Source organism: Natrix helvetica (genome assembly GCF_964273705.1).
Source record: "Natrix helvetica genome assembly, chromosome: Z".
Lineage (NCBI taxonomy): Eukaryota > Metazoa > Chordata > Lepidosauria > Squamata > Natricidae > Natrix > Natrix helvetica.
The window spans coordinates 4,248,958-4,267,374 of record NC_138554.1 but is presented as its reverse complement, the minus strand read 5'-3'; the positions used below and the strand labels follow the sequence as shown (position 1 = coordinate 4,267,374).

The window sequence follows — 18,417 nt, the reverse complement described above, 5'->3', positions numbered from 1 at the left end:
GCCCAACAGTCCTGCCACTTCTGGACGTCTATTGCAGTCGCGAGGAGCGCGCAAAGTACAGTGGAGGCAGGAAGGTTATTGGTGCTTCCGAGAACCCTCCTGCCTCCGCCAGTTGCCCAGCTGGCACCGCCCCCCGAGCGCACCTCCTCCTCCTCCTCCTCCCTCCTCTTCCTCTTCACTCCCCAAAGGCTCTTCTCCTTACTGGAGCTTAGCGGGAGCCGTGTAAAAGGGATGGGAGGAAATATATATTATTATTATATATTATTTCATGATGAGAGGTGAGGCTCTGCTTCCCCTGCCTCCCCTGACCGCACGTCCCTGATACATACATACATACATAATGTAGATAGATAGATAGATAGATAGATAGATAGATAGATAGATAGATAGATAGATAGATAGATAGATGATAGATGATAGATAGATAGATAGATAGATAGATAGATAGATAGATAGATGATAGATAGATAGATAGATAGATAGATAGATATAATATGCTTGTCTTGTTGTATTCGGGTCTTTTCCCGTGTAAGATTGAGATTGTCTTGGCAACGTTTCAGCGAGGTCTCACTGCCATCTTCAGGCTGGGTTTTGGGCTTAAAGTGTGATCAGAGCTTTCCATAAATCTTGGTGGTGGTGGTGGTGGGGGTATGGGGTGCTGGCTTTGTTTCAGTAAGTGGAATGATTGGTTGTGTGGTTGTATCATGATTGATAGATTGGTGCTGACTGTGTGTCCATTGGTGTTTCGTGTTGTAACGGCCTGGGTGATGGATGGGGCTCGTTTGTTGACTAGAACTGGTTTCCAGATGTCTGGTAGGCGGGAGGTATAGTCACGTTTATTCATGTTGTGGGGGTGTTTCTCTATTTCGATAGCTTCCATAATTATTCTCTTGTTGAAGTGTTCTGTTTTGGAGATTAACCTGGTTCCTTCAAAATTAATTCCATGTCCTGTAGCTTTAAGGTGCTGGAAAAGAAAGGAAGTTTTTTCTTTTTTTCTTACCGCGTTCTTGTGTTCTGCGATGCGTGCATTTATTCTCCTGTTCGTTTGTCCTAGGTATGTTGCAGGGCAGATTTTGCATGGTATTTCGTAGGCTCCTTGGTTTTCTAGCGGGATTTTGTCTTTGGGGTTTCTTAAGATGTTGGCTATTTTTTGGTCAGTGTTGAAGGCTGTCTTGATATTGTGTTTGTGGAGAATTTTGCTGATTTTATCTGTGGTGCCTTTGATGTAAGGGAGGAGGGCGATGCCATTGTCCTGTTCTGTGTCTTGGTTTTTTGGGGGGGCGGGGGGAGTTAATTTTTCAGAAATTAATTTTGAAGGAACCAGGTTAATCGAGAGAGAGAGAGAGAGAGAGAGAGAGAGAGAGAGAGAGAGAGAGGGAATTGAAAGTGACAGGCTGAAAGTGACATGCAATCAGTCAGTTTCTCTCAGCTTTGGAAAAACCTTGCCAATAAAATTATAGCGACTTCTCCAGGCAGTCTCTGACCATCAGACATAACTGAATGGGGAAAAAATATGTCATCTATATTTATATATATACATGTCACCTACATCTCTTTGTCTCAATCTGTCTGTCTGTCTGCCTGTGCCACATGTAGTTGTACAATATATAAGGCATAGTTATACGTTTGCCACATGTAGTTATGTATAGGCCACATATCATAATTATACATATGCCACAGAGTTTTATATAGACAAAGTTTTATATATATATATATATTTATGCATGTCATGAAGTTATATATATGCTACATGTTGTTACATATGCGCCATACAAATTATACACATGCCACATGTAGTTATGTATATGGCAGAGTTGTGCCACATGTGTGTATATGTATATAAATGCGTGTGTATGTATGTATGTATGTATGTATGTATGTATAAGTGGTGGGTATCAATTTATTTTACTACCGGTTCGCTTGTGCGTGCATGCACACTCTCATGTGGGTGGACAGAGCCTCCCGCCACACCCGCCACTACCGGTTCGCCCGGTCCGAAGCGAACAGGTATAAACCCACCTCTGGTATATATGTATATCTGTGTATGTGTATATATGAGCGTGTGTATAGATAGATGATAGATAGATAGATAGATAGATAGATAGATAGATAGATGATAGATAGATAGATAGTTAGATATAGATAGATGATAGATAGATAGATAGATAGATAGATAGATAGATAGATAGATAGATAGATAGATAGATAGATAGATAGATAGATAGACAGACAGACAGACAGACAGACAGACCCATCCACCCCCACATATATATATATACCACTGGTGGGTTCCTACTGGCTCAGACCGGTAGTGGTTTGGCGTCCTGCCACGCCCGCAAACTGGTCCTCCTGGTGTTACCTATGCACATGCGCAGAACAATTTCAATCACACTGTGCATGCGTGCGCATGGCGCACACAAGAGTGAACCAGCAGTAGTGCGTGTCAGAATCCACCCGATATCTACATACACATATATACATACACATACACACAGACTATACATGCACACTATACACCTGCTATCTATCTATCTCTATCATCTATCATCTATTTATCTATCTATCTATCATCTATCTATCTATCTATCTATCTATCTATCTATCTATCTAATCTATCTATCTATCTATCTATCTATCTATCTATCTATCTATCTATCTATCTATCTATCTATCTATCTATCTATTTATCTATCTATCTATCATCTATCTATCTATCTATCTATCATCTACTGTATCTCTATCTATCTATCGTATCTATACCTACCTACCTACCTACTTACCTATGTATCTATCTAATCCATCCATATACTATCTATGTATACTATATACACGTATAAATGTATCATTTTATATGGTGCTTTTATATTATCATAAGCCAGTCACTTGACAGTGAGATGGGCACTATTTAAATTTAATAAATAAAATATAGCATGCGCACACGCACACACAGACAGAGGGGAAAAAAACCCTTTTTCCTTGAAATAAAGGAAGAAGAAAATGAATCTGATGAGGAATTCCTCTATCTGATGCTCTGTCTCGGCAAAGGGTCAACCTCGCATCCCATCATTCCCTAGACCCGATTGTAGTGGGGGGGGGAGGAATGGAGAGCGCCTGGTTGGGGAAGGCGGATTAAAAGTAAGGCGGTCATTTTATTCCTCGGTCACTTGCATCAATCCGGGCCTCCCTCCGCCATCCGAAGATAACTGTTTACATGGTCGCCAAGGGCAACGGCTTCCTTAGCAACCAGCATCCAAGATGGCGCCGGGGCCCTAGAGACCGTTTGAAAAATGGCCGAAACGTCCTTTCCGCCCCTAGAAAACATGGCCGCCAAGGCTGCCCTGACACGTCACGAATAAGGCATTTGAACCTTTCTTAAAAGTGTGATATTTTCCTTTAAAGAAACAAGACAGCGATTTCGTGATTATTATTATTCAAGCGACAGGGTAGGCGAAGGAGGTCGCCTCATCCAAGATGGAAGCGGATCTCCCGTTTCCGTTTGCAAAATGGTGTCCCGTTTAGCTTCCGGGTCACGCCCACCCAAGGCCTCTACGCTACCTAGGCCGAAAATGGCGGCTCGCACAGACGAGGGGACCTTTTTCAACAGCCGGACAATATATATAACCCGCGTGGTTTCCCGAAAATGCCGGCGTGCGGTGATCCCCGGAGAGTAGTTTCAGCTGACGCCACGACGCTTCGCCCCTATCCACGGGTCTTTTTTGCCTACGAGATCCCTACGAGAGGTTCTACCACTCTGCACCCGATCCGTACAAGATGGCGGCTCCCAGTCAAACCGGGGAGCGGAAGAGGCGGGACTTCCGTTTGGACGTTCCAAGATGGCGGCCCCCAGGGCTTGTGTTTTTTTTTAAACCCGTGAACGAGCGCCGTATAACCCGGAGTCTTCTGAATGGCACTACCTGTGACTCCGAGGCTGGGTATGGACCTCTTGGACGCGGGAACGAGCGTCTGTGTGTGTACGTGCGCGCATGGGCAGAAACATGTGCCGGAGAGAATGAATGAGAGAATGAATCTGCTTTTCCTGGGATCGGTTCCGTTGGTTTCAATGGGGCTGCCTTGGGAGTGGATGGGCGGAGACCCGCCTGGCAAGGGGAGACCAAGGGCGGTTAGGTGGCTAAGACGCTGAGCTTGTCGATCAGAAAGGTCGGAAATTCGGCGATTCGAATCCCTAGTAAAGGTCTCCTGTGTGAGCAGGGAGCTGGACTAGATGACCTCCAAGGACCCTTCCAACTCCATTACGGTTACTTATTACCCTCCCCAATTAAGTATCCAATACACACACCCCTCCAAAATTCCCGCACATTGGAAGGACACAAAGGATTGAATTCCTAATTCAAAAAGGTTCAGACTCCTCTATACATTCCATGATGGCCATATTGAGCAGCAGGTGGGGTGGGGTGGGGTAGGGGGGCTTGGCTAATGAAGACATTGATATCCAGCCCCTTTTGTGAAGCTGTATTTCTTAACCTTGGCAACTTGTAAAATGGGTGGACTTCAACTCCCAGAATTCCCCTTAATCCCAGGAGAACAATAATTCCCCAGCCAGCAAATTGCCAATTTGTAAAATGGGTGGACTTCAACTCCCAGAATTCTCCTTAATCCCAGGAGAACAGTAATTCCCCAGCCAGCAAATTGCCAACTTGTAAAATGGGTGGACTTCAACTCCCACAATTCCCCTTAATCCCAGAAGAACAATAATTCCCCAGCCATAGCAAATTGCTGAAGCTTGCAGAGTTCTCGTGGGGGCCGAGGGAAGGCAAAAACACTTGTTTTTGCGGAAGTGGCCCGTTTTTTGCAAAACCTGGGGAATTCTTGTCTGGTTGATATAATCTTCCCAGGTGCCAATCGGTGAGATGGGTAGAGAGCTAATGCTACCTTTCTTGGATCTCCAGTGAGGGCATTTGCCTATGAATAGATCTAGTTATCTCTTTATCTCTTAAGTGTGGACATTTGCTGTGGACTATTGAGGAGGGTGAGGGCTATTAAGAGTGAGTCTGTTTCCTGCCTAAAAAACACCTTTCTCCATTTCTCATCCATTTAATATTTCCTAGGATATTTCATTTTTCTAGGGGAGGGGTGCACGTTGCTAACTTCCTACAGTTTGTTTCCCTACTACTCACTCAACTGGGAGACCATCTCAGCTAATGCTTTTATGAACCATCAGGAGGCACTGCTTTCATTCTGTTTGAAACTTATCAAAAATATGTAGCCACCGTACTGTAGCTACATACACCCGATGAGGTCCCAAACTGAATAAAAGTAGTTGCGTCAATATCCATTTTTTTAAAAATCCACCCAGGGGGCCCAAAAATCAAGAAATGCCCCTCCCCAAGAGAGGTGAAAGAGACTTAAAACCTTGTTAAATGAAACATAATATAATGTATAACATCCCTCTCTTTCCCTCCCTCCCTGTCTATCCCTTCTGTGTGTCTATCTATCAGTTGTATCTGTTGCCGACCACTGCCTTAGCTAGCAGGAGTTTTTTAAAGTCTGACCATGACAACTTAACTTATCAAATTTGCAAATAACACCAAGCTGGCAGGAATAGCCAACACTCCAGAAAGATAGGCTTAAGATACAGAAGGATCTTGACAAACTTGAACATTGGGCACTATTTAATAAAATGAAATTCAATGGTGAAAAGAGTAAGGTTCTACATTTAGGCAACAAAAATGGAATGCACAGGTACAGTATAGGTGGTACCTTGCTCAGTAGTAGTAACTGTGAAAGGGATTTTGGAGTCCTAGTGGACAACCATTTAAATATGAGCCAGCAGTGTGCAGCAGCTGCCAAAAAAGCCAACACAGTTCTAGGCTGCATCAACAGAGGGATGGAATCAAGATCACGTGAAGGGTTAATACCACTTTACACTCCCTTGGTAAGGCCACACTTGGAATACTGCATTCAGGTTTGGTCGCCATGATGTAGAAAAGATGGGGAGACTCTAGAAAGAGTGCAGAGAAGAGCAACCAAGAGGATTAGGGGACTGGAGGCTAAAACATAGGAAGAACGGTTGCAGGAATTTCTTATGTCTAGTTTAATGAAAAGAGGGACTAGGGGAGACATGATAGCAGTCTTCCAATATCTCAGGGGTTGCCACAAAGAAGAGGGAGTCAAGCTATTCTCCCAAGGCACCTGAGGGTAGAACAAGAAGCAATGGGTGGAAACTAATCAAGGAGAGAAGCAACTTAGAACTGAGGAGAAACTTCCTGACAGTGAAAACAATTAATCAGTGGAACAGCTTGCCTCCAGAAGTTGTGAATGCCCCAACACTGGAAGTCTTTAAGAAGATGTTAAGCCGGCCTGGCTTAATCAGAACTTCTAACCTCCCTGGCAATTTTAAACTGTATATTTAAATCTTTTGGGTATTTTAATTGTTTTAATTGTATTAATTTTATTGTTATTTATTTTAACTTTGTGGCTTTTACTTTTTGTATTGCTAATTGTTGATGTATTTACCTCCTCCATGCCACATGCCTTTATATTTGATTGTACGTCGCCCCGAGTCCCTTCGCGGAGAGGGCGCGACTGATAAATTGAATCAAATAAATAAATAAATGTTGGATAGCCATTTGTCTGAAATGGTATAGGGTTTCCTGCCTAGGCAGGGGGTTGGACTAGAAGACCTCCAAGGTCCCTTCCAACTCTGCTATTGTATTGTATTGTATAACATGTGTAAATCTTGGGCTTGCACATCAAAAGAACATGCCTCAATTAGGCAAGCCATGATTGTTAAAAGGTTTGAGGAGGAGGCTAGGCCAACAACACGACACTTCGGGTTCAGCCATGCATTCCCTGTTTGATTTTTTTCATCCTGTAGGACCCCAGCTGGTGAAATTGGCTCGGAGTTTCCATTGCGGTACTGTGAAGCATGGCGGAAGTAAATGGAGAATGAAGTAAGTGCCTCCTCATCTAATCTCATCCAGCTAATCATCCAGCTATCTAACTACCATGTAGCTATCATCTGTCTATCCTCTGTCCTTCTCTCGGTATCATCTTTCTACCATCGTATCTACTGTACGTCTACATATCTATCATCTGTCTCAGGGGTGTCAAACTCAAGGCCTGGGGGGAGGGGGCAGGGGCAAGTTGCTGCCGGCATTACTTCCGGTTTGGTGCGTGTGTGCGCATTGGCACATAAAGAGGCCTGCGTATGCGCAAAACCTTTAAAAAGGGGGAAAATGTAAATTTGTGCAATGAAATTTTTTGTGCGCATGCGCTGAACCGAAAATCAAGATGGTGCCGCTGTAGGAGAAACGATTTGGGGGCGTGGCTGGCCTAAGTTGCTACCGGTTCCAGCGGCCTAGGTTGCCAAACCACTACTGGATCCGGCCCGCGGGGTGTTTAGATCTGGCCTGTGAGGCCGTCCTGGAAAGAGCAAAGGAGTAGCCCGCAGTGCCTCTACCAGCGAAAATGGAGCTCCGGAAGGCCCCGTGCAGCCCTCCTGAACTCCATTTTCACTGGCAGAGGGTTGTAGGAAGCCTTCACAGCCGAAAACGGAGCTCGGGAGCCCGTTTTCGCTGGCAAAGCATTCGGGGCCGCCACTGGTGCCCCAACACGGGTGACATCGAGCTGGCCATGCCCCCCTGGCCACGCTCTCCCAGCCTACTCCCTGAGGTAAAACAAAACCCTCAATGAAATTGAATTTGACACCCCTGATTTACACTGGTGCCCCAACACGGGTGATGTCGAGTTGGCCACACCCCCTGGCCACGCGCCCCCCCCCCTCCAGCCTACTCCCCGAGGTAAAGCGCAACCCTCAATAAATTGAGTTTGACACTCCTGATTTACACTGGTGCCCCTACACGGGTGAAGTCGAGCTGGCCATGCCCCCCTGGCCACGCCCCCCCAGCCCACCAACCGAGGCAAAACACAACCCTCAATGAAATTGAGTTTGACACCCTTGATTTACACTGGTGCCCCAACACGGGTGATGTTGAGCTGGTCACACCCCCTGGCCATGCTCCCCCAGCCTACTCCCCAAGGTAAAACAAAGCCCTCAATGAATTTGAGTTTGACACCCCTGATTTACACTGGTGCCCCAACACGGGTGACGTCCAGCTGGCCACGCCCCCCCAAAGGTCAAACACCACCCTCAATGAAATCAAGTTTGACACCCCTGATTTACACTGTTGGTAGAGGAGATTTCACATCCCTTCTGATCTGTGGTTGATCTATTTAATTTCTGAGAGCGGCACAAACTTTTTTTGTCTTCTTTTCCCAGGCATGGTCTCCCTCCAAACCCCTCCGATTACAGCCTGATGACCAATTTACCGGATTGGTCTTTTGCTGGTAAACAAAACAATGGGCGGGGAGAAGGTTATGTGCTGATGTTTATAGGCTTGCTTTTATGAGTTGCGCGGGGGCTGAGAGGCAGAGTTCTCCCCTCACAATCTGTTGAGTTCGTATATCTGCCGAATAAAACTCCGCATTGGCAACAGGAAAGGCATCTGGCCAGCAAACAGTTCCATTCAGCTGCTCTGATTCCACCCCGCAAGGAGTTACAGGGTCATTAAAAGGGGGGAAAAATAGACTGCTTTAAAGCAGAATCAAACCAAACCTCCCTTTTTAAAAAGATTATCATCTCAAAGGAGAATCGGGTGGAATTCAGCAGCCAGATTATTGACAATTAGCTTCTGGCCGATGGAGAATTCCAAGCTGTATTTATACGGTTGCCTAGCTCAATTTGAACTTGTCACTTTTGAAAAGATCTGTAGAGTGGGGCGATGGCCTAGAGGTGGAGCTCTCGCCTCACGACCGGGAGGCTGTGAGTTTGATCCTAGGTAGAGGCAGATATTTCTCTCTCTGGAGCACACTGAGAATATATCTGCTGAATAAAACTCCGCATTGGCAACAGGAAAGGCATCCGGCCAGTAAGCCCTCTGCCCCATTTAGTTACCCAGACTCCACCCCACAAGGCATTATGGGGTAGTGAAAAGATGATGATGATAAAACTCCCCCCACTGCAATCTTTCCTGGAAAACTGTTCAGGAATCATTTCCTCTGAATTCAGGACTTAGTTAATCACAGAACGAGTACGGGAGTTAGGGTTAGGGTTAGGGTTAGGGTTAGGGTTAGGGTTATTCTATATTGTCGACCATGTGTTCATTCGTTTCCCTTTGTCACTTTCTAGAGTGTCCCAATTGCTATTATTTCAAATGCTTTTATTTTTGTGATCTGAGCCTTTTCGATATTGCTCCTTCCTCCCTATCCCCAGAGGAAGCCTCAGCCACACACACCCTCCTTCTTGTCTTGCACCTTACTGTCCCTTCCACTACCTTCGCTTTGTTCATCTTCTGGGAGGGGAAATATTTTTTTATAAAGGCTTCCGCCTCTTGCACTGTATTAATTCTAATCCTGTTTCCCTCCCAGAAAATCAACATTCCCTCTGGCAACAACCATCTAAACCAAATTCCTTTATTGTATAGTTTCTTTGATAAGGAGGAATACTTCCTCCTCTCTCATCTTTTTTGGAATCTGCTTAAGGATGGTGATTTCTTCATCTTTATATTTCAATGGTCTCTCCCTTTGGGTCCTAAGCACCTCATCCCTTGTGGTCCTCCTGAGAAATTTAACATGTACCTCCCTTGGAACATTATGGCTTTTAGCATATGCTGAATTTATCCTATAGACTAAGTCCAGGTCCCACCTCAGTTGTTTTTTATCTCTCTTAATATAATCTGCTAAAATTGTACTCATAATATCCTTAAGGTCTTCATTTTCTGTCTCTGGTAGGTTCTGGAATCAACATTTGAGCCTAACATTTCTGTTGCTAAGCGAGACGGGTGTTAAGTGAATTTTGCCCCTTTTTGCGACCTTTCTGGCCACAATGAATCATTGCCATTGTTAAGTTAGAAACACGGTTGTTAAGTGAAACCAGCTTCCCCATTTGGGCGAGGCATTATGTGGTCATAAAAAGGAGATGATGATGAAAACGGCCCCCTACAGCCCTCCGAAAGGCCGAAAACCAGCTGCGCGCCCCAGAGCTGAGGGCTGCCATGCTGGAAAATATGGCTCCACATGGCCACCTATATATTTTATCACCGGTATAGAATATATGAATGGAAAATAGTATTAGAATAGAATAAACAGAATAGAATATATGGAATGGAATGGAAAATAACAATAAAATAGAATATAGAATATATGGAATGAAATGGAATGGAAAATAACAATAGAATAGAATATAGAATATATGGAAGGGAAAAGGAGAATAAAATAGAATGAATAGAATAGAATATATGGAATGGAATGGAAAATAATAATGGGGTAGAATAAATAGAATAGAATATATGGAATGGAAAATAACCTCTATGTAGGCCATTTTGCCAAGTGTCCGAAATTCAATCGCGTGACCGCCAAGTGACAGGGAGCGAGTGTGAGAACTCCCAACCCTGGGTTGTTATAACTCTAGTTTTTGGGCTGCGTTTTAGCTCTGAACAATCGCTAAGCAACTGGTCGGAATTAGAGGACTCCCTGTCCTTCGGTTATGGTGGTTAATGCTGCATTTAGCAAGCTTCACATCTGCCCTCCGAGAACGGCAACTTGTACCTTCAATAACCATTGTGCCTTTCTTCCCTCCCTCCGTCCCCGGCAGATGGCAGGCCCGCTCCTCCCATGGTAGGCCATATCCGACGGCAGGAAAAACACAGGGAGATAGTGGTAAGTACTCTTTCTAGCCACATGGCAAAAAAAAATGGGGCGTAACCTACTTAACAGTAATAATTTTGGGGGTTGCATGTCTGAGATTCTGACCCAGGCCTCCCAAGAGCATGAAGCAAACTCCTTGTCCCAACAAAAAACCCTTTTATTCATTGACTGTGAATTCTGCTCATTCACATCCAGCAAAGTCTTTCGAAGGAGGATTTACGGTCACAGACCTTAGCTGGCTTGGAGAGCTGACCTGCAAAGCTTGGCCAGGCGTTTCGGAGAGTCACGAGCCAATGAAGCGAACTAATTGCCTCCTGCAAACTCCACTCCCCTTTTGCTCCTCTTTTATTTCCTCTGGGAGGGGCCATTCATTGTCCACTTGTGGCCTTACTCTTAAGTTGACCCCTGTTCTTTAGCTGTTCCCTTTGTCTGGCCGCTCTGCACATGTGCACACTGGGAACAGGCTCCAGCTGTTCTTCTGCCTCACGGATGTCTGACTCTCAAGGCAGCTGATAACTGGCATACGGCCCTGGCCCCCGTCTCTGCCTCCGACGCAGAGCTCTCGTCTGAGCCTTCCCTAGACTCCTCACTGTTTGAAGCTGCTGCCAGACCATAACAATTCCCTGCGGGAAGTCCCAAAGGTGCTTTTTTTTTTAAGAGGCAACTGGACTTTCTGTTCTTTTTTGTTTTGAAGATGTTTCGCTTCTCCTCTAAGAAGCTTCTTCGGCTCCGACTGGATGGAGGGGAAGGGAAAGGGTTAATAGTCCTGCTGGTCATTTGCATCCTTTTTAGAGAGCCGTTGAGGCCACTTGGAGGTTTAGCTGTGTCCTCGGGGATCACCTGCTTCCTGAAAGCTCATTGGATAAGAAGGGAAACGTCTTCAAAAGAGAGAAAAAGAGAGGAAGTCCAATCTCTTCCTGGAAAAAACAACCGTGTCAATCTCTACAGACTTTTAACTATGCACTTTGGGATGAACGGTGTGGGAGGAGGAATGGAATTCCAGAGGAATAATGGCAGACTACAGGAACCATTTGCAATGCTCAGGTCACCCTGAGGAGACAGATAAACTTCCAAGTGCTTCAATAACCCTCTTAAGACAGGGGTGGGTGGGTTTCAAACTCAATTTCATTGAGGGCCGCATCAGGACGGTGGTTGATTGGGGGGGACTGGATGGGCGTGGCCAGCTTAACGCCACTCCCCAAACTCTTTCCTCTTTGCGTTGGGTAGACTAGGCCGAAGCCACGCTGGCCCAATGTTTCCTCTTCTCATTCGATAGACCAGGCCGAAGCCATGCAGGCCGGATCCAGCCACATCGCGGGCCGGATTCGGCCCGCGGGTCTTGTGTTTGACATCCCTGCTCTAAAAGGATGCAAATGACCAGCTGTCTGCAAGGAATATAAATCCTTCCATTCCCCGCCATCCAGTCAGAGCTGAAGAAGCTTCTTGGGTGAGGAGTGAAACGGCTTCGAAAGAAAAATCAGAAAGACCTGAATAATAGGGAATTTCCGGCAGGAAGGTTAAAAGGGGGGCATGTGGAGGACATCTTCCTGGTCCCTTTTTTAACCGTCCCTTCTCTGGTTTTTGGTCCTGCAGAGACGCATAGCCCAGCTCTCTTCCGAGCTGGATCACGGGATGCAAAAGTGGGAAGCGAAGCTGAAAAAGCAGGAAGAAGACCAAGAGGAGAAGCGACGCAAGAGACTTCAGCCCAAAGGAGACGCCCTCCAGCAGCTCCCGAAATAATTGTGCTTTGTCCTTCTGCATTCTTGAGCTTCCCCCCCCCTCAAAAAAAATTTTTTTCCAATAAATTTATGTATAATAAATCTATCTATGTATAAATTATATAAGAAGACCGGTTGCAGCAGAGGTGGTATATTTAGCCGGTTCTGGAGAACCGGTAGCGGACATTTTAAATAGTTTGGAGAACCGGCAAATATCACCTCTGGCTGGCCCTGCCCCCCCCCCCATCCATTCACTGCATCCCATTTAATCAGCTGTGTCTTCTTCTGTTGCCCTGCACAGGAGCTGGAAAGCAGGTTAGTGGGGTGGGGAGGGAATTTTGCAGTATCCTTCCCCTGGAAAGGGGAGGGAATGGAGATTTTGCCCTATCCTTCCCCTGATGAGGGGTGAAAATAGAGATTTTACAGTATCCTTGCCCTGGAGTGGGGTGGAAATGGAGATTTTGCAGTATCCTTCCCCTGGAGTGGGGAGGGAACGGAGGGTTTGCAGTATCCTTCCCCTGGAATGGGGAGAGAATGGGGATTTTACAGTATCCTTCCCCTGGAGAGGGGTAAAAATAAAGATTTTACAGTATCCTTCCCATGGAGAGGGGTAAAAATAAAGATTTTACAGTATCTTTCCCTTGGAGAGGGGTAAAAATAAAGATTTTACAGTATCCTTCCCCTGGAGAGGGGTAAAAATAAAGATTTTACAGTATCCTTCCCATACAGAGGGGTAAAAATAAAGATTTTACAGTATCCTTCCCATGGAGAGGGGTAAAAATAAAGATTTTACAGTATCCTTCCCGTGGAGAGGGGTAAAAATAAAGATTTTACAGTATTCTTCCCCTGGAGAGGGGTAAAAATAAAGATTTTACAGTATCCTTCCCCTGGAGAGGGGTAAAAATAAAGATTTTACAGTATCCTTCCCCTGGAGAGGGGTAAAAATAAAGATTTTACAGTATCCTTCCCCTGGAGAGGGGTAAAAATAAAGATTTTACAGTATCCTTCCCTTGGAGTGGAGAGGGAATGGGGATTTTGCAGTATCCTTCCCCTGGAGTGCGGAGGGAATGAGGATATTACAATATCCTTCCCCTGGAGTGAAAACAACCTCCCCCAGCCCCCCGGAAGCTAGAAACGGATCGTTTCTGAACTTCCGGTTGGGGTGTTTTATACCCTCCCTAGGCTCCAGAGGCTTTCCTGAAGCCTGGGGAGGGCGAAAAACGGTCCCAACGGCCCAACTGGAACTTCAGGAACGACCGATTTTCGCCCTCCCCAGTCTTCAGGAAAGCCTCTGGAGACTGGGGAGGGGTGGGGCATGCCTGCGTGAGGGACGACGACTGGGGAGGGCAAAAAGCGGTCATTCCTGAACTTCCAGTTGGGCTGTTGGGACCATTTTTTGCCTTCCCCAGGCTTCAGAAAAGCCTCCAGAGACTGGGGGGTGGGTGGGCGCGCCTGCGCAGGGGACGACGACTGGGGACGACGAAAAGCGGTCGTTCCTGAACTTCCGGTTGGGCTGTTGGGACAATTTTTCGCCCTCCCCAGGCTTCAGGAAAGTCTCCGGAGACTGGGGAAGGGTCACGCGTGCATGCCCGGTGGGGGGGGGGCGCACATGTGCAGCTGGGGCAATTGAGTGGGCATGCGTGCAGGCAAGTAATTTTGCCACGCCAGGAGAAAAAAAGATTCCCCATCTGGCCAGCCACTGTTTTCTGCTCGTTTTTCCCCGTAACCTTTTGGTTTATAATCCAAGGTTGGAAGGTGGGCATGTTCTCTGCCTCTGCAAAGCCGTGTTGTTCGCCAAGGGCCCGCGTTGTTTCAAACGCACACTCGCAACCGTCACACCCTGGCACAAAAACCGTCACCCCCCCTCATCACAAAACAGGATTTTATCTTGAAGGCCTTGCACGCTTCTTTACGCTGTTGGGGGAATATTTGACCGGATTGTGACTGTATCTAGGAGACACCGATGCTCGGCTTTGCTCTATTTTTCTCGGTGGAGTTGGGACTACGTATAGTCCTTGACTTACAACAGTTGGTTTAGTGACTGTTCAGACATACAATGGCACCGAAAAACTGGACATATGGCCGTCTTTCAGTCTTCTGAGGCTTTCCAGGCCCAAAACAGGGGACGGGACGGGACGGGTGAAAGCTTCTTGCATCAACCTGGAAGCCAAAACGGGATGCAGGGCCGCTGCACAAGGCCTCAAAATGCAATGCAAGGACAGTCCCCCGCCCTGTGTCCTGCCTCTCGCACATGCGCGGCAGAGGCCTGAAGACCAGCTGGCCGGCGGGAGGTGCAGACGTACGCACGATGGAACGGGGCTGGGACAACAACTGGCGTACTCGCAGGAAGGGCTCTGCTTTGCCCTCACGAATATAGGGGGTCTCCTGCTTGAGCAGAGGGTTGGACTAGCAGACCTCCCAGGTCCCCTCCAACTCATTTATTCCATAATTTTCTTTTTAAATAAGAACGGAGATTGACAAAACACAGTGGCCAGTTGTTTCGCCGGATTTGGCATTGATTACTAGTCGGGCCCCACCCAGGGGCCTAGGACGTCGTAACGTATTTTCATAATATACATGCAGATCCAAGCAGTGCAGCTTTTTGCATTTGACTGATGCTGCACTTATTATTATTATTATTATTATTATTATTATTATTATTATTATTATTATTACTATTATTACTATTGTTACTGTCGTTACTGTTGTTGTTGTTGTTGTTGTTATTATTATTATTATTATTATTATTATTATTATTATTATTATTATTATTATTATTTTGAATGCCTGCCCTGGAATGCGGTCCTCGCTTTCTGATCCAGACCCCGGCTGCAAAATGAGTCATGGGCCAGGATGTCATGCGATTAAAATAAATAAATAGATAAATAAAAAGTCAGTCAACTCTTTCCCCACCACTTTGCTTCGTGCAGGGAGCCCGGGATATTAGCGGTATTCCACTGATTCTTAGTGGTTCAGGTGAGCCGGTAGCGGTGGCTGCTGGAGGCTCCGCTCATCCCCCCCCCCGACATAATGCGTGACCTTCTGTGAGCACGCTCACATTTGCAAACCAGTAGCAAAGGTAAGGGAATCCCATCCCTGGCCCGGGAGCCACGAGGTTTTCCACAGAAGTTTTTAAAAAGCTGAAAAACTCCTTGGCCCCTGTGCGGTTGAAAAGCAGGGGAGAGGCCGAAAAATCGGCAGGCAGGGTTTGCCAGGAAAAAAAAAACATCCAACTGGCCAAAGGACAGATAGATTTTTGGAAACGGTGAGGAGAAACCCATCTTGGCTGAAAAATCAAAATGCAGCCTCCGCCAAATTTGTAGGAATGTTGGATACTTTTCTGCCAAAGTCCTGCTTGTTCTCCTTGTCTCTCTCCATCCATGGGGGGGGGGGCGGGCTGTAAAGCATACACAAACACACACACCTCCCGCTCTGGCCCTCTGGGGAACCTCACCCGGCCAAAACTCAAGTCACAAGACCTTATGAAGGAAAATGGGGGCTGGGAAGATACAGGCATTCTTCCCAAATCTTAAAGGATCGTCTTCGGTTTCTTTTCCTCTCTCTTCGTTGGAAAATGACATTTTCCATCCTGGTTTTCTTCCCGCTGGAAGATTATGCTTTTCACAGGGAGGAAAAAAAGATAATTTTCTTTGATTTTCTGCAGAGGCGATGGAGAGGGGGCATTTAATTCGGTTTAAATGAATGAAACCCAGAGCGGCTCCAAACTTTTTCTGACAGCGTGAGCAATCCACCCATGGAACAGAGGTTGCCTTCGGAAGTTGTGGGAGCTTCACCCTGGAGGCTTTCAAGAAGAGATTGGAATTGCCATTTGTCAGAAATGGTGTAGGGTCTCCTGCTTGGGCGGGGGTGGGGGTTAGACTAGATGACCTACAAGGTCCCTTCCAACTCTGTTCATCTGTTAAGGTGAATATGTCTAACCCTTGATCATCATTGTCACCTTTTTTGACTCCCTAATAGAGTTTGGGCAACTGAATAGAGAGTTCAGTTTTTACTGGCCAGATGCCCTTCTGTCGCCGATGCGGAGTTTTGTTCGGCAGATATATTCTCAACGTACCCAGAGAGAGAAATATCTGCCTGTACCTTAGGATCGAACTCACAGCCCTCTGATAATGAGGCGAGAGCTCTGCCTCTAGGCCACCTCACCACTCGTGCCTAACCTTGATACTTGCGGGAGCTTCATCCCTGAAGGCTTTCAAGAAGAGGTTGGAATTGCCATTTGTCAGAAATGGTGAAGGGTCTCCTGCTTGGGCGAGGGTGGGGGTTGGACTAGATGACCTATAAGATTCCTTCCAACTCTGTTCATCTAAATCTACGTAAAAAGGTAACAGTTCCTCTCGCACATATGTGCTAGTCGTTCCTGACTCTAGGGGGCGGTGCTCATCTCCGTTTCAAAGCCAAAGAGCCGGCGCTGTCCGAAGATGTCTCTGTAGTCATGTGGCCGGCATGACTTAACGCCGGAGGCTCATGGAACGCTGTTCCCTTCCCACCAAAGGTGGTCCCTATTTTTTTCTACTTGCATTTTTCACATGCTTTCAAACCGCTAGGTTGGCAGAAGCTAGGACAAGGAACGGGAGCTCACTCCGTTACGCGGCGCTCGGGATTCGAACTGCCGAACCGCCGACCTTTCTGATCGTCTTAGCCGCTGAGCTAAATGCCCTTTCGACCTTAAACGTTGGCCTCGCCTAGGAGGTCCTGAACAGGAGGCCTTGCCGGGTTGCTCCCGTTCAATCCATCCTCGCCACGCCGCAGCACGATGGGCTTTGTTGCTCCCTCCCTGCCCGCTCCTTTTTCACCCATCCCTTCTATCTTTGCGATTCCCTTCCTTGTCTGTGCCGCTTGACATCAGCCTAAAGGGGCGTTGTTGAACTTATTGAATGCTAGGTCCACGGCATGCCAAATTTAAAAGTCAGCTTGGCGTCCCAACGGGAATTTTGCTTCGCTCTTGTTCCTCCCTCCCCAATCCTGCAATTTTGGGGAGGTGGAAGAGAGGAAGATCTGCATGGCTGCCCAGCCGTATAGGAACTTGGGGAGAGGGATGGTGGGGAAAAAATAATCTCTTTGCCCCTTCGCACCCCTCTTCGGGTCCCTCATCATTCATTCTCCGCCTTGCTAATTCCATCTCTGTTTTGAACACCATTTTTTTCTCCCTCCTACAGAAGGATGGGGGGGGCGAAACCTCTGTAATGGATTCCAGATGTGACCACCGCAAACACAGGGATGAGATCAGCCCTGGAGCCTTGGGCCAAGCGCACGAGACCCGCCCGGACGGCCAAGCCGGGGAGAGGGCCCAAGTTGCACCTCTTGGTGGGAGAGGACCTCCACACGCCCAAAGGCCAGCTCAGCTCTTCTACGGATGATTCTCTCCTCCCCCCCCACTTCCTTCTTTTCCCCCCCTCCACCAAATTTCACCCCGGTTGAGCTCCTGGCTGATCTTGACGCAGCCATTGAGCTGATGACACCCCCCCTCCCCTCCGCCGGATTATCCCTGAGTCAGTCGAATTGAGTGCGAAATTGTGGTTGCGTCAGCAGAGACAGGATTCAGCTGTGCTGTGTGTCATGCGTCCCTCTCTGGAAATCTGCTTATTAAAAATATTAGATGAGAGAGAGAGGGAGATTAGATAGATAGATAGATAGATAGATAGATAGATAGATAGATAGATAGATAGATAGATGATAGATAGATAGATAGATGATAGATAGATAGATAGATAGATAGATGATAGATAGATAGATAGATAGATAGATAGATAGATAGATAGATAGATAGATAGATAGATAGATGATAGATGGGAGGGAGGGAGATGATAAATGAGAGTTGAATGGATGGATAATAGATGGATAGATGATAGAGATAATGATAGATTGATCTGATTTATATATATATATGTATAGATAGATAGATAGATAGATAGATAGATAGATAGATACCGTAGATAGATAGATAGATAGATAGATAGATAGATAGATAGATAGATAGAGAGAGAGAGAGAGAGAGAGATAGTAGATAGATAGA

At 46.4% G+C, this 18,417-nt stretch overlaps 2 protein-coding genes across 3 annotated transcripts in view; one reads left to right on the top strand and one right to left on the bottom strand.

Moving 5' to 3' along the window:
- The window catches only part of LOC309381617 (Y+L amino acid transporter 2-like), a 45,188-nt gene extending 41,495 nt beyond the window's left edge, over positions 1–3,693 (bottom strand). Inside the window, exon 1 of one of the 2 annotated variants that reach the window (XM_081932808.1) lies at positions 3,556–3,693. The gene's annotated coding sequence lies outside the window, so the exon portion shown is untranslated. The remainder of the gene's footprint in view (positions 1–3,555) is intronic. The other variant, XM_081932805.1, reaches the window with a different exon arrangement.
- A 72-nt stretch (positions 3,694–3,765) lies between these two features.
- On the top strand, positions 3,766–12,485 carry LOC309381635 (large ribosomal subunit protein mL52-like). Its single transcript, XM_081932834.1, has 5 exons — positions 3,766–3,932; positions 6,836–6,911; positions 8,240–8,307; positions 10,613–10,677; positions 12,259–12,485. Exons 1-5 carry the CDS (start codon positions 3,905–3,907, stop codon positions 12,403–12,405), a joined length of 384 nt encoding a protein of 127 aa, XP_081788960.1. The 5' UTR covers positions 3,766–3,904; the 3' UTR covers positions 12,406–12,485.
- The last annotated feature ends 5,932 nt before the right edge of the window (positions 12,486–18,417 follow it).